This window comes from Cheilinus undulatus, linkage group 8 (assembly GCF_018320785.1).
Source record: "Cheilinus undulatus linkage group 8, ASM1832078v1, whole genome shotgun sequence".
NCBI lineage: Eukaryota > Metazoa > Chordata > Actinopteri > Labriformes > Labridae > Cheilinus > Cheilinus undulatus.
In genome coordinates, this window is record NC_054872.1 from 51,831,649 (window position 1) to 51,855,851 (window position 24,203).

Sequence of the window (24,203 nt, forward strand, 5' to 3'; positions counted from 1 at the left end):
AATGACTAAAGGTAGCTTAAATGGGCAAAATGTGGCAAAAATGTTGAAAATTGGCAAAAAAGAGGCAAAATTTATGGAAAAGAGGAGAAAAAGTGGTATTTAGTGGCAAAAGGTAGCTTAAATGGGTAAAAAGTGGCAAAAGATATTGTGTAAAGGGCAAAAATGGGATAAAAGTAGCAAAAAAGGGGTGAGAGTGTCAAAAAGAAGCTGCAAACATGGGCAAGAAATAGGGGGAAAAGTGGTATTTAATGGCAAAAGGTAGCTAAAATGGGTAAAAAGTGGCAAAAAGTTGTGAAAAGGGCACAAATGGGATAAAAGTGACAAAAATGTCTCAAAAGAAATGTGTAAAAAGTGGCAACAAAAAAATGGGGGAAAAGTGGCAAAAAGAAGTGGTAAAATGGCCAAAAAAAGAGGAAAAAAGTGGTATTTAATGGCAAAAGATAGCTTAAATAGGTGAAAAGTGGCCAAAATTGTTAAGATGCCAAAAAGTTCCCCCTTTTTAATGTTTTCTGGGGAATAATATTTCAAATGAAGACATAGAAGGGCCACAAATCATCACAGAAGAACCACATGTTGAGTATCACTGTTTAAGGGACTTCATGTACATGACGGTGTGCATTTTATGCTGAAACATGCTGTTTCTAGAAGATTTTACAACACTAATTTCAAACAGGTTGTTTGTTTTTAAATCTATCTTGGGTTGAGTTGAACAGCAGTCTGTGTTCTCTTGTTTCAGTTTCTAACCATCCACCATAAAGATAAAAACATCAGCTGACAAGCTGGAAATGAAGGTTTTCAACAAGCTCTGTTTGACCTCTGACAGCTCAAAAGTTTAAAACTGATCCAGGAACAGCAGCTGGATGGATCCTCCTCCCGGCTTCGGCCTTGTCAAGGTACACAGAATCAGACACAACAACACGGGAAGTGAGAGGCTTAACCCTCAAAAATAAAAGCTTTAACTGTCAGTTCATAAGCAGTAGGTAAAATAAACTCAGCTTTTTATCTTCTCTGGACTCCAGAGCTTTTACACAAGGATGGGGTGACATTGACATGATAATGAGTCAGGATGGAAGGAAACCTGTTAGTTATCAAAATAAAATACAGTCTGGGGCAGAGGCTCCAAGGGGCCTCCAGATATAGGCCTATCCAATTGTTCATCAAATATATATCTGAAATAACTTTAAGTGATAAGACATGTAAAACCCAAGTTCCAATTCAGTTGGGACAATATTAAAAGATGTGAAAAATGTACTTAGTATGATCTGAAATGTTTTTTTGGAAAGGATGCTAACCCCACTTTGGTGTCTTTAGACCCTGTTGGGGTTCTTTACCCCCACTTTGGGAGCTACTGGAGTTCATCGAGCTTAATAAAATTAAAATATGTGAAAATAACAATACAACCATTTGACATTGTTACAGCTTACAATACAAACAATGTGAACATGTGATTACAAAAATATATGAATATTTACAAATCCGATGTGAATTCCTATCGTAACAACAGTTTGTTAGCATCTATCGTTAGCTGCTGTATTATGTATTTAACTTCCACTTTAGCACTGGAAGTTTCGCCCATATTTAGATTTACAGTAAGGGCTTACCAGGAAGATTTAACATCAGCAGAGGTTCTTCTGAAATAAATATTTGCTGCTATAAATACTGCTTCATTTTTGTTAAATCAATATATACTGAAAGTTTGAAATATTTTCTGTAATGCTCAGTACCAGTTGCTTCCTTCATGGTACCAATATATGACAAAGTTAAAACATTTGGATTGTTTTCGTTTTATGGATATAATTACCACATTTTAAGAGGTATTAGTTTGTGAAATGAACATTTCAGAAGCCCCACAAACTAGAAATGTATCTGAAGGTGGTGTCCAAACTCCTTTATCAAAACTTGATCGTCTCTTTCTATCCCAGTGATACTCAACGTGTGGCTCTTTTGTAATTATTTGTGGCTCTTTTATGTCTTGATTTTAAATATTATTCCCCAGAAAACCTCAGAAAAGGGAAACTTTGACCCAAGAAATCAATCACATTAATCAGTTTCTTTCCCAGTTATACAGAAGGCTTTCATTGTCGAACTTAATTGTCATATTTGTCCAATTTTTGCCCCCCCCCCCTTTTTTTTTTTACCATTTTTGCTACTTTTTACCCAATTAAGCTACCTTTGCCAATAAAAAACACTTTTTTCTGACTTTATTTCCCATTTCTGCCACTTCTTTTTGAAACTTTTCTCTCATTTTTTTACCCTTTTCACAGCTTTTTCACCAATTTTCGCCCATTTGAGTTACCTGTTCTCATTAAATACCACTTGTTTCCACATTTTTTGCCACTCTTGACTGCTATTTGCCCATTTAGTCACTTTTCTCCCATTTTTTGCCACTTCTTTTTGGCAATTTTGGACCATTTTGCCCCGTTTTACCAATTTCACTATGCTTTGCCATTAAATACCACTTATTTCTTCTTTTTTGCCAATTTTTGCAACTTCTCTTAGCCACTTTTATACCATTTTACCTCTTTTTACCATTTTGGCCCATTAAATACCAATTGTTTTCTATCTCTTACCCCTGTTTTGCCCATTTAGTCACTTTTCTCCCATTTTTTTGCCATGTCTCTGTCCCTTTTGGACCATTTTTCCAACTTTAACTTATTTTTATTGCTACTTTAAGCGGATTTTGCCACTTTTACCACTTAGATTGTGGCTCTTGTGGAGGTATTTTTCAACAGTTTGGCTCTTTGGCTGAACAGGGTTGAGTAACACTGCTCTATACTAATATGAAGCTCATAAAGTTAGCTAAATGTGTTTGTCTACGTTATCTGAGGTAATGTTGTCACTTCGTACTCTTTAGTAGAGGGTGGACAACTTATAACGTTATCCCGTTTGAGGTGAAACGGTCTAAATTTACATATTCTGGTATAAAAATTGCTCTAATAATCACTTTTAGCGTCTCGTTTCTACGCAAAGTCCCATTTAGAACGTAGCAGAATTTGCGGCCATATTTCATGCAAAGAATCATGGGGGTTGAAATAAGGTGGATTCCTTCCTACAATCAAATACACTTGTGTTAATCTATTAGGTACGACGGAGTATTAGGGCCACACGAAGAGAAAAAAATAAAGAATAAAAATTTTCTTTTTTGACAGTACGAGAATAAAGTCATAATATAACTAGAAAAAAGTTGTAATATCGTGAGAAAAAAGTCGTAATATGACGAAACTAAAGTCGTAATATTACGAGAAAAATAATATTATGAGAAAAAAATTTTAATATTACGAGAATAAAGCCGTAATATTACGAGAATAAAGCCTTAATATTACGAGAAAAAAAGTAATATGAGAAAAAGCCGTAATGTTACCAGAAAAAAATCGTAATATTACGAGGAAAAAGCCGTAATGTTAACAGAAAATAGTTGTAATATTACGAGAAAAAAGTTGTAATATTACGAGAATAAAGTCGTAATATTACGAAAATAAAGTAATATGAGAAAAAGTTGTAATATTATGAGGAAAAAAGTCGTAATATTACGAAAATAAAGTCGTTATATTATGAGAAAAACAAAAGTTGTAACATTAAGAGAAAAAAGTCGTTATATTATGAGAAAAAGTTGTAATATTATGAGAATAAAATATTACAAGAAAGACAGTCTGCCGCGGATCTACGACAGAGTATTGTCCTGATTCTGATAATTATTTTATGCTGATGTGTCAAAGGATGAAGTATTTCCTTATTAATCCGATACTAAAGAATAGCTTCACAAGATGCTCAACATTGCTCATTTTAACGGCAGACTTTCTTTCTTGTAATATTTCATTCTCGTAATATTACGACTTTTTTCTCGTAATATCATTTCTTTTATTCTTTTATTTTTTTTCTTTTCGTGTGGCGCTAATTCTCCGTCGTAAATAGGCGAGACATGCATGGTTTCTTTTCATACTAAATCCTGAATGTCCAACGTCAGCTTTTATTTTGAAACCGGAAGTCTCCTCTAAGTGTTTTTTCTATTGACGGCTCCTCCATCATAAAGCGGGATCAGCTGATGGGAACTGAGTCACCTTTTCTTCCCGGAGAACATGTAAAAAACGGCGAGCTAAGACGGAAAGACACCAAACCGGATTGTTTTATACTTTTCTGATTTTAAAAGGACCCCGTTTCTGAGAGGATCACCTGGATCCGGATTCAGGTACGATCCGATTGCGAAATTGAAACACGGAAATGTGTAGAGTTAGATCAAAGTTTCCATCCGGAGTCACATGTTAGTGCTATGGATCATGATGTCCTTTATGGACGGGATTAGTTTGGTTTATTATAGTTATGATGGATCGGGTTTTAATCATATTTTCAGTTTCCGTTCAGAGGAAACGGTTAAATTAACTTTATTGTTCTTTATAGTTTAAACACAGGACAGCTGTTACAGTCACATCGGCCTCTCTGCTTCTGTTCTTGTTGATTTTCATGAATTAATCTGGTTTCCCATCAATACAGACACATTTCAGACCTAAAGTCTGGTGTTTTTCTCTATATTTCCTTACAAAATATGGGTCAATCCCTCACAGACTTTTAGTTTAAACTTAATCTAATACAGGAATATTAAAGGTGTAATGAACTAACGTAAAGGCTTATTACTGTTTAATATTGAGTTAGATTAAATATCTATATATCAGGGGTGTCAAACTCACAGATGGGCCGGATTCTGAAGTAAGGTCTAAACTGAGGGCCAAACGGGGTCCAATTCTGATAAATGATTTTGAGATTTAAAAGTCAAAATGATGAGTTAAAAGACTCAAAATCTGAGATAAAAGTCAAACATATTTGTTCAAAAGGTCAAAACACAAAATTAGATGTTAAAATAATGCTTTTAAAAGGCATATATATATATATATATAAAAGAAAGTCACAATCATGTTTATAAGGCAAAAATATGCCTTGAAAATAAAAATGGTGCACCTGAAAGGACAAAATCTGAGATAAAAAGTCAAATTTATTTGTTCAAAAGGCCAAAACACAAAATTAGATGTTAAAATAATGCTTTCAAAAAGGCAAATATATAAAAAAAGAAAGTCACAACCATGTTTATGAGGCAAAAATATTACTCAAAATTTAAACTGTTAACCTCAAAGTTCAAAATCTGAGATAAAAAGTCAAACATATTTGTTCAAAAGGTCAAAACACAAAGTTAGATGTTAAAATAATGCTTTTCAAAGGCAAATATATTAAAAAAGTCACAATCGTGTTCATAAGGCAAAAATATGCCTTGAAAATAAAAATGGTGCACCTGAAAGGACAAAATCTGAGATTATGATCAAAATGATGAATTGAAAAGGTCAAAATTTGAGATAAAAAGTGAGATTAATAAATTGACAAAGTCGGAATTTGAGATAAAAGTCATAATAATAAAATAGAAAATGTCAAAATATGAGATAAAGTCAAAATTATAAATTGAAAAAGCCATACTGTTAGATAAAGTCAAAATAGTCAATTGAAAGTTGTCAGTATATGAAATAAAAGTCCAAATAATAGATTGAAGTCGTAATTGTGCAATGCAAAATTAAAAGTATGAAATGAAAACACAAACTGATTTGTTTTCCGACATTTTTTTTTCTAGTTATTTTTACTTTTTTCACATTTTTAAGACTATGATATTCAATATCATCAAGGTTAAGTTTACATTTATATACTGGAGGAAATCTGCACACCTCATGTTTTAGGCCACTTACAATAAGATTATGAAATAATCTTGCGGGCCGGGTGTAACTGTAGCATGGGCCGAATTTGGCCCCCGGGCCTTGAGTAGTGTAATAAATCCAGATTAACTACAAAAATTCTGAGATTAATCATGATTAAAAAATGTTCATCTGTTGACAGCCCTACTTTATTCACAGATTTATCAGGGAAAATTTGAAATGTGTACCTTAAAGCTCTTTTATTATTTTGTGTTTACTGTTTGAATTTATCATCTCTGGGCATTTTTCCATAAATTATTATGTAAAACGCTCTTGTTATTATTAGCAGTGGTGGTATTGTTGTTGTTACTCATGTCTTTCCATATTTTCCACCTTTCACAGAAATAACAGCACTCATTTAAAGTCACAGGTTATGCAGTGTTACGTTTCACTGTTTAGCCTCGTTTTCATGTCTTTCTCTATAACTCACCTCTCTCTCTCTCTCTCCTTTATTCTGTTGTCTAGTTCAGTGGTTCTCAACTGGTGGGTCAGGACCCAATAAAGGGTCATGGAGCAGTTTTCAGTGGGTCACGACTAGGTGTCTGGGAAAAGAAAGGTGGCAAAAGTTCTAAAGTCCTTATTGGACATGCATCAACACCTTTTATTTTACCCTGTTTTACTGTGAAATTAGGTAAATTTAAATGTCTGATCAATATTTCAACTCTTCTTGCAGTAAAAGTCTAGTTTTCCCATGATAATAAAATGGCTTCACAAGTTCTCTGGAAAACTGGCAATAATGAACACATAATAATGGAGAAGGAGAGTATAAAATTAGTCAGTTTTGTCTCTTTTCTTTTTTTATATCAGGAGTTTTGGTCCAATCATGCTCCAAACTGCAACATACTCAATTATCCAAACATGTGTTGTTGAAATATTTTTGGAAAACTGGTGGGTCCTGAAGCCAGATCAGTTGAGAACCACTAGTCTCGTCTGATGGCGTCTCATATCTCCAGTTTAATTGTACGTCATTAAAGTCTAAAATAGGGCTGTCAAGATTAATCACAATAATTGCGTTTAATCAAGGTACACAATAAGTGCACTATTTTTTTTTTCTCATCAAGATTAACCCTTGTGCCCTCCTCAAATTTACTACCCTCTGGAACCTTCAAGGCAAAAATGAAAAATTGCCATTAAAGGGCCCTATGTAAGATTTTTGCTTTAAAACTTCCAACTTTTGAGTATATAATGGTGCGCACTTTATCCCGATGTGAAGAATGAGGCTTGTTATGTCTTCCTTGCTTGCCTGTATAAGCCTGTGGAGTCATTTCTCTGTGAAGAACTTGGGCCGAATTTTCCACGAAATCTCAACCGAAGTGACGTCGGGTACTACGTAATGCGCGCATCCCGTTGTTCTGTTTATACCTGACAACGGCGTGTTGAATGGAGAAGGCTGCTTCTGCGAGTAAACGACTGGCTAGCTCAGCCCAAACACCCAAACAAACTCCACGAAAACGGGAAATGGAGGATAAATATTGGTGGAGCATTTGAGAAATAGAGGGAGCTTAGCTCGGCGCTCGGGATAAATACCGATCGAGAGATGGCCGTCTTTCTGTTAAAAAGGTAAAGCATCACTCTGGGCCATGAAATACAATGTGTGTTTTATGTTGTATAAACCATATGCTACATCACGTTAGCTTACTTACAAAGATGCTATCCGAACAACGAGAATATCACGTTACTCATTAAGTGTTTTCCGGATAATATTTCATCTTTTTCTTGCTTCCTGGCACTGGACTCAACTTACTGAGTTTATGTTTTGATACTTAGTTCGTAAAATATCTTCAACACATAATGTCAGCTATCTGATATCCGTGGTCAAGGCACCGTTATCAGAGCTAAGCAATGTTAGCCCTGTTGCTTCTACTCTAAAACATTCAATACACATCACACATTACACACATAAAAAGACAATTAAATTAGTCAATGCTGCACTAAGTCGCTAAGTTGTTCATTCATAGAAATGGTTGCGAAAATATCGTCCTTTTTTAATAGCCTTTGTGCCGTGTCCGCACAAGAGGTTCAAATATGCTTTATTCATTTCATTTTTAGTTCGTGGAACTTTGAAGTGTTACTTCACTTACCTCCTCTGTATACACGATGCCGGTTAATCACCTTGGTCTGCGTGTGTATCAGCTGATAAACCGGAGGCTCGTTCATGAGCAAGGAGTGTGCCGTCGTGGACGAGCAACACAATGTTGTTGTAGTTCACCTAATGGCCAGCGGTGTCACTACACTGATAAAAATCTTGCATAGAGCCCCTTTAAATCACCATACGTCAATATTTTTTTCTACTTTTTTTTTTGCAAAAATGTGTTTAACAACTTCAGACCTGCTCAAAACTACCAAATATTAATTGATATATATTAAAATATATATTATATATTTTAGCATAAAGCTTCACCTCCTCCACCCCAGCCTCCTCCTTTATAGACTAAAGCTTCACCTCCTCCACCCCAGCCTCCTCCTTTATAGACTAAAGCTTCACCTCCTCCACCCCAGCCTCCTCCTTTATAGCATAGAGCTTGTTGCACCATATTCAGATTCATGCTGCTACGGATTAATTGCTTTTGAACAACTTTTATTGTGTTCAATCATAAATGTTATGATCCATATGGGGTTTTTTTATCCATGCACTCCCTGAAAAGTCAAAGCAGCTTCTTGTCTAACCCGGGAGCATCTTTGCAGAGCCTTCTCCTGCAGGTAAAGCTGTAGATGTATTTTTGCAATAAAACAGTTTAATGTAGGATGAGAGAGTTCCTGACTGTATCAAGCAACATAGTCCTAAGCTTTTTAGACTGATTGTTGGTATTTAATGTAGCTGCAGAAGTTAAAAACAGAGCCTGATGTGCTGCTGGATGCTCTTGTTTCTCTATTTCTCTTCCCTTTTTTAATCTTCCTTTTTGCTTTAAATAACTCTGATTCCTTTTAACACAAATTTCAATGATGCTCCTCATTCTGTCTGCAGAGAGATGGGAGCTGATTCTTTTACCACCTTTTAGGAAACAATATAGTGGCTATTGTTTAATTGATGAATCGTTTTTGACTCTAAATGGATCATCGTTTGCTATGTGAACATCACACTGGGCTAAAGGAGACTTGAAACTAGTAATTGAGACCATGAAGGCTACAGGACAGAACAACTAAACTTTGTTTTCCTGTTCCTGACAGCCTCTCGTCTCCTGTGACTCCATGGCTGTTTAAGATTTCCTCCTCCTCCTCGTCTCCCCCGCTGCTGCTACCAGAAGTGACGGAGGAGCTGAAAATAAACCAGACTGAAGATGTCCCCCGCTCTCCTCGCTCCTGTGAGGGAAACGGCCGTGCTGCAGGCCAACCCGGCCGCCGTCCCCGCTCTGGAGATCAAACTGGGAGCACTGGCAGTGCTGCTGTCTGTCACTCTGCTGTTTGGCTTCACGCCGCTCTGCATCGTCCGAGGAGCCGGCCGCTGCAGCGTGGACCCTGGTGAGAAACTTCATACAAGTTTAAGCTCTATTTCACCCCAATCTTAACCTCTAGGTGTCGACATTCATGCTGGATCTGTGTTTTTGTAGAATTGCGGCGTAAGCTTCTCAGTCTCATCAGCTGTTTTGCCGGTGGAGTGTTTTTGGCCACGTGCCTCCTCGACCTGCTGCCAGACTACCTGGAGAGCATCAACCAGGCCTTCACCAACGCCGGGATCACCGTAAGATCACAGGAGACAGCATGTTTGAGCATCAGGGTTGTCAATGTGTAGACAGAATCAGAGACACGTGGGCCGCCACATCAATAAACAGACACAACGCCGGACTGAGAGAAAGATTAACAAGAGAGGAAATAAAACGTCACATTTATAAATATTTAACTTTGACTCACAAGGTCAATGAAACAGAAAACTCCCTCTAGAGCAATGATACTCGTCAACGTGTGGCTCTTTAATGTCTTAATTTTAAATATTATTCCAACAGAAAACCTTTAAAAAAGGGAAACTTTTTTGCCCTTTTTCAAAATGTCTTTTTCCACTTTTCATTCATTTAAGCTACCTTTTGCCATTAAATACCCCTTTTCCTACCTTTTTGCCCATTTTTGAGACTTTTATTCCAATTTTTGCCACTTTTATCCCATTTTTGCCCAATTTAAGCTACCTTTTGCCATTAGATACAACTTTTTTCCTACATTTTTGCCCACTTTTGCCATCTTTTTCCCCATTTTTGCCACTTGAATCTCATTTTTTGCCAATTTACACTACGTATTGCTATTAAATACCACCTTTTCCCTACTTTTTCCCAATTTTCGCCACTTTTGTTGCAACTTGTTAACCATTTTTTTGCCACTCTTATCCAATTTTGCCTTTTTTCACAATTTTTTTCTTCCACCTTAACCCAATTAATTTTCCTTTTGTCATTAAAAACCACATTTTCCTAGTTTTTGCCCAATTTGCCAGTTCTTTTTGCCACTTTTATCCCATTTTTGCCCTTTGCACCCATTAAAGCTATCTTTTGCTACTAAACATCCCTTTTTTCCTATTTTTTTGGCCAATTTGCAACCAATTTTTGCCACTTTTTCCTAGTTTTTACCACTCTTATCCAATTTTTGCCCCTTTTTCACTATTTTTTCCCACTTTTTGCCCAATTAAGCTAGCTTTTACCATTAAATACCACTTGTTTCCTATTTTTTGCCCATTTTTGCCACTTTTCACTCATTTTTTTGTCACTTTTTGCCACTTTTGGACCATTTTTTGCTACCTGTAACTCATTTTTTGTCACTTCTCCCCCATTTTTGCTACCTTCTGACCTGTTTGCTACCCATTTTTGTTGCTTTTGAACCATTTTTGCCACCTTCAACTCATTGTTATTGCTACTTTAAGCTGGTTTTGCCACTTTTCACCTCTTAGATTGTGGCTCTTACGAAGGTTTTTTTCAACAGTTTGGCTCTTTTGTTGAGCAGGGTTGAGTAACACTGCTCTAGATTGATGATTTCAGACAGGAGTATCTCTTTTTATTAAAGCCAATGCAAACCTACAAAGATCTACTCAGCTTTATCTATGACACACCTTTCATAGTTTATTACAGAGCAAAGAACGCAATATAAACTTAAAGAAAAAGACAGAAATGTGCAGAATCTCTTAGTGGACATACAGTGTCTTTAAAAGTTTTCGCCCCCGAGGATGTGTGACCCTTTTATTTAATTTTATAACTCAGTCATGGTTAATATAATTTAGCTTTTAGACATAAAAAAAATCTCTTTAATGTCAAAGTGAAAACAGATTTCTGTTAGAAATGCCAATTAAATCAGTGACTGCAGAAATATTCCCCCCTTCTAGTCAGTATTTAGTAGAGTCACCTTTGGCTGCAGTCACAGCTCAACAATCTGGACTCTAAAATTTTACCCTCTACCTTTACAAGCCTTACAGGACTGGCTGCTGAGAAGCATCCCCACAGCATGATGCTGCCACCACCGTGCTCCACAGTGGGGATGGTGTGTTTGTGGTGATGTGCATTGTGTGGTCTAAAAGCTCCATTCTGGTCTCATCAGACCAAAGACCTTTATTCCTCTTCAGCATGGAGTCTCCCACATGCCTTCTGGTGAACTCTAGTCCAGATTGAATCTGAGTTTTCTTCAGCAGTCTTTTTCTCTTTGCCAGTCTCCCATGGTGTGTGGTCTGTGCTCCCAGGTGTCTTTATACTCCAATCACTGAGACACATTCACTGACCTCAGGTGATCCTCATTTCACTAACTGTGAGACTACTAGCACCAACTATCTGGACCTCTGTTGGGTTAGCTCAGTCACTTAAAAGGGAGTGAATATTTGCAGTCATTTTTTATATTGCAGATTTGTATTTATTTGATATTATAGAAATATGTTTTCACTTTGACATTAAAGAGTTTTGGGTTTTTTTTGTCAAAAATGGGCCAAATTGAATACTTTTAATAGGCTCTGTGCATCCTTTGTGCTGTAATAGAAATGATAGGATAAAATTCAAAAACACTAAAAACAATAAAAATGCAGTTTTTTTTCTTCACAAAATGGTCATGTAGACCTTAAAAACACACGTTGAAGCTCTAATGCACACCAGCTGAATTGAAAATAAAAACCCTGCACTGTAAGCCTTTCATTTGTTGACACCAGTGGCTAAGAGATTTCAGGAAAGGGACGAATGAGAAGAGTTTGATTACTTGTGAACTGATTACTAATCTTCTGCATATAATTGATCATTCTTGGTTGTAGTGTGAGCATTTTGAAGGCACCCCTGATGATAGCAGAGTGCACCTTAGGGTGCCATGGTTGAGAAAGGGTGTTGTAGACTAAGTTAACACAAAGAGGCGTACCACAGGACATTATTAATAGTTAGGGAGGTTACACATGTAAAACTATTAGTTTTGCATTCTACTGTAAACTAGCGAGGCTAGAATGTGATGTTCACTAGTCACCCTCAAAGTTTTATTTTGAAAGGTTCTTCCCTTTTCCAACAGTGTCTATGACAGTGTTACTAAACCCCACTCAATCAAAGAGCCTGCGCCGGATGTGTGAGGACGCTGGCGTGTTTGTCGCCGCTTCACAATCCTAAGAAAACTGTCTGCTTTCGCTTAACATCGATTATTTCTTGTAGTTCTGCTGTTCCTCTGCTGTTGCTACACCATCCAGTCGAGCGCTGATTGATATCAGTTAGCTCTAACTTTGTTACAACGAACCTTGTGTTGTCGTCAGCGGAAGTACTCACCACCCCACAGCTATTATCGTCCTCCGGCTAACCTCTAGCCCCCTGTCTCAGCAAGTGTCCCACCGGAGCTCCGACTGTGCTTTTCCCCTTCGAATCTTGAGCATTCTCTCTTGACCACCTGTAATTCTTCCATCAAGATTTCCCGGCTAGACGCTGGATTAGCTGTTAGCTCGTAGCCGCCGATCAGCTGTTAGCCTCTGTGGGCTAGCGGCTAGCTAGCAGCAGCCTGCTCCCACTGCTTCCTCGCGCAGCTAACTTGGTGCTCTTCAAATACTCGCCCCAGCAGCTTCTCAACCTCATCTCTTTCTCCACTCCAACCTGTCTTACAGACATTAAATCCCTTGGCCTTCTGCGTTGCCCTCATTATATCCACAGAGCACAGAAACATAAGTTTGTTTACTCCAGCCATGCCTTCCCCACAGTCCAGTCAGACCGGCGCCCTGCCCACTCTCGACGACGTCATCACAACAAACCACACATGCAGCTCAGTAACCTGAGACCTCTCAGATGCACCAACGTCCCTCCCACTCCCTTCTGCTTATCATCTTCAAACATTTCCATGACATTTATGTTGCAAAATGCCCGGTCCATAAACAATAAAGCCAACCTCCTCCATGACATCATCACAGACGGGAGAGTAGACTTCTTATGTCTGACTGAAACCTGGCAAAGCCCAAACAACTACTTCACACTAAATCAAGCAACCCCACCTGGCTATGTGTATATCCAAAAACCTCGCACCACTGGTCGCGGTGGGGGGCTGGCCGTGATCTATAGAGAAGATTTCCAGGTTAAGGAGCTACCAGCACCCAGCACCTCAGCTCTCGAGTGTCTAATCATCTCTCTCACTGGATCAGCTTCGCCTCAGATCGTCCTCATCTACCGGCCTCCCAAAGCAACTACCACCTTCCTGTCTGACCTGTCTGAGCTCCTCACCTCTGTCTGCTCCAGGTCTTCTTCCATACTTCTCCTTGGAGACTTCAATATCCACGTTGACTCCACCAGCTGCACACTCACCTCTGAATTTCTATCACTACTGGACTGCTTCAACATCACACAGCATGTCCAAGGACCCACCCACTCCAGAGGTCACACACTGGATCTTGTGTGCTCCACTGGTCTCACCCCATTCATTCCACAATGCCTGGACCTAGCCATCTCAGATCACCATGCTGTTTTCTTCTCTGTCCCCACCCCCCTCCCCAGACAGCTTACAAAACGCAACATCACTTTCCGTAACCTCAAGTCAATAAGCATCCCAGCCCTCATGAACGTGTTAGCTACCAACCTGACCACTACACACCCTATAACCACAGTTGATGCCCTGGCGAATCACTACAATACAGCACTATCCCTCAGCCTGGATTCTCTCGCCCCTCTGAAGAGTCGCTCAGTCTCCTTTACCCACCCAGCCCCCTGGTACACTGCTGAACTCCGCTCCATGAAGGCTTCTGGCTGGCAGCTGGAGAGACTCTCTAAAAAATCTGGCCTCACCGTCCATCTGGAGGCCTATAAAGAGCATGTGCGCTCCTACAAAGAAGCTCTCTCCAGAGCAAAGTCCAGCTACTACTCATCCCTCATCAGTGACCAGCAAAACCATCCCCGGATGCTGTTCTTCATGCCCAAAACCAAACTCTGAACCTATGGAGACAGAGCCTTCAGTGCTGCAGCTCCCACCCTCTAGAACACTCTTCCTGCAGACATCCGTAGAGCTCAATCTCTTGACATTTTCAAAAAACGTCTCAAGCACCACCTGTTCACCACAGCCTACAGTCTTCACTAAACCACCCCTTACACTCATCCTACCCCTCACATAGTTTGTCCATGTCTATGTGCTCCTGTACAGTGTCCTTGAGTTTCTTGAAAGGTGCTATATAAATTCCAGATATTATTATTATTATTATTATTATTGTTATTATTATTATTATTATTAAATTGTTGAAAATACCATGGCAAGAGCCACATTTTAAGTGGTGAAAAGTGGCAAAAAAAAATGGTGAAAAAGGCAGAAATGGTATAAAATTGCCAAAAAGAAGTGGCTAAAATGGGCACAAACAATTAAGAAAGTGGTATTTAATGGCAAAAGGTAGATTAAATGGGTGAAATGGGGAGAAAATTGCTGAAAAGGGGGAAAAAATGGGATAGAAGTGGCAAAAATTGGAAAAAAAAAAAGTGGCAAAAAATTGGCAAGAAAGTAGAAAAAAGTGGTATTTAATAGCAAAGGTAGCTTACATGGGCAAAAAGTGGTGATAAAGGGCAGAAATGGTTTTAAATTGCCAAAAAGAAGTGGCTAAAATGGGCAAAAACAAGGAAGAAAGAGGTGTTTAATGACAAAAGGTAGATTAAATGGTGAAATGGGGAGAAAATTGGTGTCAAAGGGCAACAAATGGGATAAAAGTGGCAAAAAATGGGTAACAAGTTGCAAAAAAGGTGGCAGAAAGTAGGGAAAAGTGGTATTTAATGCCAAAATGTAGCTGAAATGGGCAAAAATGGGAAAAAAGTGGCAAAAATTGGAAAAAAGTAGAAGAAAAAAATGGTATTTAATGGCAAAAGGTAGATTAAATGGGTGAAATGGGGAGAAAATTGCTGAAAAGGGGGGAAAAAATGGGATAGAAGTGGCAAAAATTGGAAAAAAAAAGTGGCAAAAAATTGGCAAGAAAGTAGAAAAAAGTGGTATTTAATTGCAAAAGGTAGCTTAAAAAGGTGAAAAAATGGTGATAAAGGGCAGAAATGGTTTCAAATTGCCAAAAGGAAGTGGCTAAAATGGGCAAAAACAAGGAAGAAAGAGGTATTTAATGACAAAAGGTAGATTAAGTCGTGAAATGGGGAGAAAATTAGTGAAAAAGGGAAAAAATGGGATAAAAGTGGGAAAAAATGGGTAACAAGTTGCAAAAAAGGTGGCAGAAAGTAGGGAAAAGTGGTATATAATGCCAAAATGTAGCTGAAATGGATGAGAAGTGGCAAAAAATGGTGACAAAAGGTAAAAAGTTTGTCTTTTGCAAGGTTTTCTGGAGGAATAATATTTGTAGTTACAACATAAAAGAGCCACAAATCATCACAAAAGAGCCACATGTGGCTCCAGAGTCACACGTTGAGTACCACAGATTTATGGAATAAATCTCATGTGAAACAGCCTATCTGGTGTGTTATGTCACCAAATCCACCGAGTTGGTCAATTACAGGCTCAGAAGTATTTCTGCGGAGTTAAAGCCTTTTAAATAGCAGTGAGATGATTATTTTTTTACCTTAAACATCTTTAACACTACTAGACTGCATTGATAAAACCAGAATTAACCTGCCAGGATACAGGAGTCTGGGTCTAGTCTGGGTCTGCTGCTGCCTCGATGATCACAAACCGACAGATGTAGGCGGCCCCTTTATTCTCTAAACTAAAATAAAGGCTGTTTGTCTTTTCTTTAAACCCCTTTCCACATATTAGCAGTTAGACATTACAGTTTTGTCTCTGTGGTGCGTACAGGAAGTGTTTGGGATAGTTAGTTTGGATCAACATAGCGTCTAATGTGGCTGAAGAATCCCCGTTAAAATGATTGTTTTTGTCCTCTCTTTCTGGTGGTTTTGGAGAGTTATGTAACTTTTGGTTTTGGTTTTACAAAGGGTGTCTTTCTCTTCCTCTAAAAGATCTTCAAACTTCCTGTAAACCATAAATATCCTCCTCATGATGGCGCTAGAGGAACGTCTGGGTTCTGTCTCCACTTCTTATCATATCTGAGCTCTGCAAACACCACATTTTGTCTCAGGAACGTTGATTTTTCACTCTGCTTTAATGGAGATGTGAATAAGTCAGAAGGTCACTGAAGTCGTCATGGTTTATCCTCAGTGCATCATGGGAACATGCACTAAATTTCCCAGACTTCTGTGTAGTGTCTCCATGCCTCTGAGAGTTTGGCTGAAGTTTGGCATCTTGTTGAATTTGAATGAAAAAAACACTTCAAACCGTTCTTTCAGGAGGGCAGCTGAAGGTCAGAGCTAAAAAAACAAGAGGCTGCTGGGAAACCTGGTGTGTAGGACGGGGGTGTTTAACGGGAATCGCTCTCCTCCCCCTCCAATACACTGAGTTAACCTCCAGCTGCTCCAACAGGCAGAAGTTAAACGCTGTGCTAACAGACACGAGTCTCTCCCCACACTTCTGTTCCTGCCCTCCAGCTCTCCTTTGTTTCAGCTGATTATAAATTCAGTTTTACTGGGCTTTTATTTTGAAGGCTAAGCTTATATATTAGGCTGTGTTTTTAGGTCCTTTATGGTCACTTTTAAATAGTTAATAATGATGCAATCCCCTAGACCAGCTTCATGATCTGATCAGCAGTTCTTATTCTTTTAAAACCAGGGTGTTATTATGGACCCCTTAATGCTGAACATCCTTTTTATATCTTACTAAAAATCTTTATAAACATTTAAAATAAAACAGTTTAAACGGGAGAATCCAAACACTAAGATTTTGACTTTAACCCCTTAAAGCCTGTTGTATCATATTTGATAAATACTTTTATGATACCTCTATCTAATCAATATGATCAATAAATTACTCAGAAAAACCTCTGAAAACAATCTGATAAATGATAAAAATGCCCTCAAAAGGATTATCAGTTACTTAAAACATCTAATGTATAAAATGAGATACAAAAATATATTTGTTAAATTTTATTGAAATTTAGATTTTTTTTTTATTTCATTAGAAAGTTGAATAAATATTTCACTTCCAGAAAATTTTCTGGCTATAATTTGTGTTTTCTGCTTTAATGGGTTAAAACCAGGGACACCTCTAATGCTGAATATCCTTTTTTTATATCTTACAAAAAATCTTAAAAAAAAAATGGATTTCAAATAAAACAGTTCAAACTGGAGAATCCAGACACTCTGAAAAAAAATCCCTAATATTTTGAGAGTAAATGAGGTTGTGAATTTATTTTAAGAGGTATTTTTACGAAATTAAACTCATAAATATTTTTTTAAAAAGTTGTTGATTTTAAAGATTAATTTTAAGAAACTTAGAGGCAATGAAGTGATTCTTTAATGAGATTAAAAACTAAAATTTTTAATCATGTAAATTCATACGATTTCTAAGAAGTCTTCTTCTCCTCTCATCTTATGTCATAGATTTATGGTTTTAGTCTCATAGATTAATGACTTTATTCTAAAAAATGCATTCCTTTTATCCAGTTATTTCTAAATCTCATAAATATAATTTAACCCCCATATTTGATACATACTTTAATGATACCTCTATCTAATCAATATGATCATAAATGACTGAAAAAGAACTTCTGAAAACAATCTGAGAAATGAAAAAAACGCCCTCAAGTGGCTTATCAGTTACCACAAACACCTAATGTACCAAATGAGATACAAAAAATATATTTGTTAAATTTTATTGAAATTAGGATAATTTGGATTTCAGTAGAGAGTGAAATAAACATTTCAGCTCCAAAAAATGAGAATTTTCTGGCTATAATTTGATTTCAGGCTTTAAAGGGTTAAATAAGGTTGTGAATTTTTTTAAGAGGTTTACTAAATTAAACTCAGAAATATTTTTCAAAAAGTTGTAAATTTTAAGGATTCATTTAAGAAACTTAGAGGCAATGAAGCGGTTCTTTAATGAAGTTAAAAACTTATTTTTTTAATCATGTAAATTCATACGATTTCTAAGAAGTCCTAAATATATGGGTTTAAGTCTGAATTTAAGACTTTCTGTCATAAATTTATGGTTTTGTTCTAAAAAAATGTATCGCTTTGTTCCAATGAATTCTAAATCTTATAAATTAAATTTAAGATTTTAATCTGATAGATTTATGACCTCAATCTCAGAAATGTTTGACTTCAATCTTATTAGATTACAGTTTTATTCTTGCAAATGTTTCACTTTCATGTTTCAAATTTTGAATTTTGTCCTAAAGAAAAATTAATTTAATGTAATAGAATGAATTTTAATGTTGTAATAGATGTATGAATTAATTAGATGTAAAATGAACTTTATTTCATAAATGTTTGGCTTATAAATCTAGTAATGTAACACTTTTTTATTTAGTTACTTTGATTTTTTTTTAGCTTTAAGCAGATAAAAAGCATAGACATAGAAATAATCATAAAACATGAAACTGAGTAGAATTCCTCTGTCCAAATATTTCACACACACTAAATAAACCAAAGTTAATTTGATTTTTACAAAGTAAAATTTAGTCTTTCTCTAAAGTTATTTTTTCTCTAAAAAGTGTTTTTATTTAACTCTAAATCTTTGGTATCCAGCTTTTCCTATCGGGCCCCCGTTTGGCAGATGAAAATAGTTTCAGGCCCCCCTACCCTTTCATCGTACAGATCCACGTAAAAATACATGAAAATATACGACAAACACACTGTTAACCTGAAAATTTAAATTTTAAAAATCTTCTCTGAAAACAAACAATTCCCTGAAAATAAAAACAGTCCTGCAATCATTTCAGTGAAAACTGTGGTCTTATTTGGTGCTAATGGTGTGAGACTGACACTCAGTTCATTTTCACTGTCCAGCTGTGATTAGAGTTTTATTGTAGCCTTTTCCAACACCCTCACTAGGGTGGGGCAATTAATCCAAAATTAGACTAAATCACAATACGGCCTGACGCAATTTTAACATCACAGAGGGAGTGATATTTCTTTGGCCTGAAATTTGTCTCAGAATAGCAGCTTTAAACTTTTTTTTGCAGCAGAGATGTTATACATGACATATGCAATCATTCAAGTGCCATTTTTTTAGAATAGTCCATAAAAAAATTCTACCTTCATTTTGTTACTTTTTTCTTATTAAATATGAGAATGACAAAAACTCTTCAGTGCAACAATTCATATCTGATCTGCAATACGAGTCGAAATAATCAGAATTAGATATTTTTAAAGAGTTTTTCAGCCCTTCTTTAAGTTAAGGAATAATCGCATATCAAATCGCAATATTTGGGGGAAAAAAATGCAATTATTTTCCAAAATCGTTCAGCCTTAGTCTGCACACAGGTAGGCGCTGTTATCCTGCTTTTCGCAATTTTTTGCCACTTTTTTTCTGCTTTTTTATTTGCACTTTTCGCCCATTTAAGCTGCCTTTAGTAATTAAATGCCACCTATTTCCTGTTTTGCTACTCCCTGATGGTTTTTGCCCATTTTCCCACCATTTTGCAGATTTTTGCTCATTTTAGTCACTTTTCAGTCATTTTTTGCCATGGTTTTGCAACTTGTGGACCGTTTTTGCCACTGTAATCATTTTTTCCAACTTGTCACCCTTTTTTCCACTTTTCTCTCAGTGTTGCTGCTTTAAGCCCATTTTTGCCGCTTGTTTTTGTCACTTTTCTCCCCTTTTTGACACTTTTATCCTGCATTTTGCAATTTTGTTGCCTATTTTTGCCACTTCTTGCCCATTTAAGCTTCTTTTTGCAGTTAAATGCCACTTAATTTCCATTTTCCTACCTTTTTTCTCATTTTTGCCACTTTTTGACAAATGTTTGCCATCTTCATTTTGCCATCTTTAACTTATTTTGGGTCACATCCAACCCATTTTTGCCACATTCTGCCTTTTTTTGACACTTTTCTCCCAGTGTTTGCTGCTTTTAGCTCTTTTTTGCCATTTTTCTCCTAGTGTTTGCTGCTTAAAGTCCATTTTTCCACTTCTTTTCGTCACTTTTCTCCCCTTTTTGACACTTTAATCCTGTGTTTTGCAATCTTTTGCCCCTTTTTGCCACTTCTCACCCATTTAAGCTGCCTTTAGCAGTTAAATGGCACTTAATTTCTGTTTTTGATCACTTTTGCCACCGTTGAATTATTTTAATTGCCACTTTTCACCACTTAGATTGTGGCTCTTGCAAATGTATTTTTCAACAATCTGACTCTTTGGTTGAGCAGAGTTTAATAACACTGATCTAAACCAATGTTTTATCCCTGATTAGATGATGAAAAGGCACTCAGCTCTGTTGTTTCTCAGCCAGCTGTTTCAGTGTGACAGTCATGTGATTGCAGCCTAAATAATGGGTTTGGTTCAAGTTTTTCTCCAGCATTGTTTTTGCTCCAGCTCTGGTAGCTGCTGGTAATAATTACATTAAATAAGGAGTGCATTTGACAGTTTTTGAGGACAATATTTTTATCTCTGGAAAAATTACTCCCCAAATTTTCAAGTGCATAAAAAAGATTGTATCATTTTGCTAAAATCTTGGATTACGGCTCCATGAATACTCTCCTTGAGTCTTTCTCTATCTCTACAACACGTGCATATTTCTGTTTTTAAGTCACCGTAATGTTCAGATTGCTATGTAATACATGTGTTTAAGTCTATGAGGTTTCATCATCTTTATCTGTGATCTGAATCCTCTCCACACCCTCTGGCTTCCTCTCGTCAGCGTTTCAGTCGTCCGGTGTTTACAGAGAAAAACCTCAGCATGCCAACGTTTGCAGATTTACAAGTTAGAAGTCAGAGAGTCGTAAAACCACCACGTATCTATACCAGCCAAACCTCCTCAGGAAAACCCGCCTAATTCAGAGATGAACTCATAAATCAGCTGTGGTTTAATCTGAATTCTCCTCTGGTTTCAGCTCCAGTTTCCTCTGCCGGAGTTCATCATGGCCATGGGTTTCTTCCTGGTGCTCGTCCTGGAGCAGATTGTCCTCACTTTCAAGGACCAATCATCGGCAGCCTCCGAGGAGCGTCGGGCTTTGCTGGTCAACTCCAGCGTCCAGGCCAACGGTCATCACCACTCCCACCCCCGCCGTGGATCAGAGGAGTCCGACGGCGGCCACTTCCACTTGGACTTTAACTCCCAGTCGGCCCTGCGAGCCTTCATCCTGGTCTTCTCTCTGTCGCTGCACTCTGTGTTCGAGGGTCTGGCAGTGGGCCTGGTGGAGGAGGGGAAGCAGGTGTTAGAGATCTGCCTGGCTCTGATGATCCACAAGAGCATCATCTCCTTCAGCCTGTCCTTCAAGCTGTGTCAGAGCCGGCTGCGGCGCTCCGTGGTCGTCGGCTGTCTGCTGCTGTTCGCCGCCATGTCCCCGCTGGGCATCGGCGTGGGCATCGGGCTCACGGAGACGCGGACATCCGCGCAGCACCAGCTGGCCCGCTGCACGCTAGAGGGGCTGGCCGGGGGAACATTCCTCTACATCACCTTCATGGAGATCCTGCCACACGAGCTCAGCTCCTCCAAGAACCGCATCCTCAAGGTCGCCATGCTGCTGGTGGGCTTCGCTGTGGTCACCGGGGTACTTTTCATCAAGCTGTAGCCATGGAAACACAAACTTTAGAGGAATGTACAGGCATGAAGATCTGATGCTGTTTATCAGAGAAAGGACCCCAGAGTTTAATTCTGACATTTGGGAAAAAAACACAAATATTTTCTAAAACACAAACATGGTGACGTGGAGCTCTAGTGGAGCGTTCTGGTGATGCTGGAAGATGGAAATTCAAAGATGGAAGACCTCTTACTCAGAAGTATCCACTAGAAACCTGCAACAGGTTCATCTCAGTTTTAATGTCATTCCCAGCTCTGACATTTGACCTCTATGACGGCATATAAGTGCCACTTTAAGAAATAAAACAACTTGATATTTTGTAGAAATAATCTCTAGATTTTTAAGTTAAAAGTGCTAAATTTACAACAAACCAAAGTCAGGATTTTTTGGTTTTAAGAGTCGATAATTTACGAGATAATAAACTTAAAATGATCAAGTTTAAAATTTATAAATGTTGACTTTAAAAACTTGAAAATTTCAGGTTTGTAAAGCTGTAAATTACCGACGTGAGAAAGTCTTAAATTTACAAGAAACCAAACTGAAAACAGAGGCGTGTTTTTACTGATCAGCCCCAGTAAAAAGTTTAGTTTTATTAGTCGTTCAGCTGCAGGACTTGGCCGAGGAAACGTCCTCATCCAGTACGATTTCCAGGGCTAAACGGCAGGGAAAATAATCTGATTGAGATTTTTTTCCCCAACATTGCAATTGCAATTTCATATGTGATTAAGTTTGAGTTCCTCCTCAAACATGAACAATAAATCCATCCATCCATTTTCTTCCACTTATCCGGGGTCAGCAGGCTAAGCAAGTCAACCCAGACATCTCTCCCTCAGCAACATTTTCCAGCTCCTCCTGGGAGATTCCCAGGCGTTCCCAGGCCAGATGAGATATATAATCCCTGCAGCAAGTTCTGGGTCTACCCCCGGGGTCTCCTTCCAGTTGAACGTGCCTGGAAGACCTCCACAGGGAGGCGACCTTGGACTGGTCACCAGTCAGACATTCAGAGACAAACAACCAGGAGGGTCCATGCTCACTCCTACGGGCAATTTAGAGTCGCTAACAGGCATGTTTTTGGTAGTCAGGGAGAACTCACGCATGTACGGAGAGAACATGCAAACTCTGCACATGTTAGTGCTAACCCCTGCACCCTAGTGCAACATGAAAATGTAGGCAAAAGACTCTAAATTTTAGAGTTCAATACGGTTTACATTTTAAGAAATAAACCCTTATATTTCAGGTTTAAAACTTAATTTTAGTTTTAGATGATAAAGTTGAAAATCCGACCAGATGAAGCCGTTTCCTGCAGTTTAGAGTCTAATCAAACGTTTTACTGAGACTGATCGTGAAGAAAATCCTTTAGTGATTTTAGTCTAGAATAATCCCACCATCATCATCACCACCATCATCATTTAGGATTTTATATATATATTATATAACCTTACAAACTTTACATTTCCAAGTTGAAAAGTTTTAAATTTTGACTTTGTTAGAAAATACTCTTTTTCCTTTGGAAATATAAACTTTTTAAAGTAAGAAATTGTGTTTGCCTGTAAATTTACGACTTTATAAGTTCAACATTTTTTTTTTTTTTTTTCTGAAAAATTCAAAAAGGATTTATTATTTTGAAATGTTTTTGGAGTGGCTATTATATGCTGCCATATCTCCGTCTACTATGAATGATTTTTATTATTTTAGAAGCCAAAAATGACCCTCCTTTGACTGTGCAGCTGAGAGGATGAAACGGGCCGTCCTGCACGGGAACAACATTTATTTAACAGATGAGCGACCCAGACCCAAACACGGCGGCCTCCACATCCCAGAGTCCGCCTCCACCAGCCTCGAGCATGGTGAACAAGCACGGCACGCTTGTGTCCACACTGTTAGCGGACTTTGGGGTCAAGACTGCCGGGATCCAGGCTCAGGACGCTCATGAAGAGCCGTCCTAAGATGCACAGAAGCATTTGCAAACTTTTGGTACCAAAACGTTTCTGTTATTTAAGTAAATTTTCTGTCATAATGTGAAAGACTTCAGTCAACAGTGGAAAAGATGATCATGAAACAAGACTTTTAACAGTCCTCATTACTAATAATTAACCTTTTTTTCATTCTTATGTTTGTCCATTGTCTCATGCAGAGATCAGGGGCGCAGCTAGGGATTTAGGACCCCCAGAAAGAATATTACACAAGGCCCCCCTTAACCAGCTAGCCTAGCAAACTTTGATTCCCAGGTTCTAAACTTCATCGTGACACAGATGGAGAATGTGTGGTATAATTTTTGGGCAGGGGCCCCCAGAATTTTATTTTATTCTGTTTCATACAAATTTCAGTCTGTTGGCCAGTTAATTTAGTTATTTTTGAGTCAATAACGACAATAGTAACTAACCCTTGTGCCCTCCTCGTGCATTTTTGGCCATTTTTCTCAACTTTTTTTTTTTTTTTAATTTGTGATCCTTTTGTCAGTTTTACAGCTTGTGGCATGAATTTTTACAGAAACTTTCCTTTCTGGTGAAATTTTTGAAATCCAAAATGT

The 24,203-nt window shown here is 37.8% G+C and overlaps 1 protein-coding gene across 2 annotated transcripts; it reads left to right on the plus strand.

Annotated features, from left to right (window-relative positions):
- The first annotated feature begins 742 nt into the window (after nucleotides 1-742).
- LOC121513068 (zinc transporter ZIP1-like) lies at nucleotides 743-22,549 on the plus strand. 2 transcript variants are annotated; one of them, XM_041792568.1, is made up of 4 exons: nucleotides 743-893; nucleotides 8,895-9,185; nucleotides 9,275-9,405; nucleotides 20,984-22,549. In XM_041792568.1, exons 2-4 carry the CDS (start codon nucleotides 9,005-9,007, stop codon nucleotides 21,662-21,664), a joined length of 993 nt encoding a protein of 330 aa, XP_041648502.1. In that variant the 5' UTR covers nucleotides 743-893; nucleotides 8,895-9,004; the 3' UTR covers nucleotides 21,665-22,549. The 2 variants fall into 2 exon arrangements, with proteins under 2 accessions (XP_041648502.1, XP_041648500.1); XM_041792566.1 differs by lacking the exon at nucleotides 743-893 and adding an exon at nucleotides 4,025-4,186.
- Nucleotides 22,550-24,203: the final 1,654 nt, after the last annotated feature.

Excerpts from the sequence above, each read along its gene's own strand:
- LOC121513068 (XM_041792568.1), top strand. The coding sequence starts at position 9,005 with ATGTCCCCCGCTCTCCTCGCTCCTGTGAGGGAAACGGCCGTGCTGCAG. Across the intron at positions 9,186-9,274 it reads CCGCTGCAGCGTGGACCCTG|AATTGCGGCGTAAGCTTCTC; the intron begins GTGAGAAACTTC and ends GTGTTTTTGTAG. Across the intron at positions 9,406-20,983 it reads TCACCAACGCCGGGATCACC|CTCCAGTTTCCTCTGCCGGA; the intron begins GTAAGATCACAG and ends CTCTGGTTTCAG.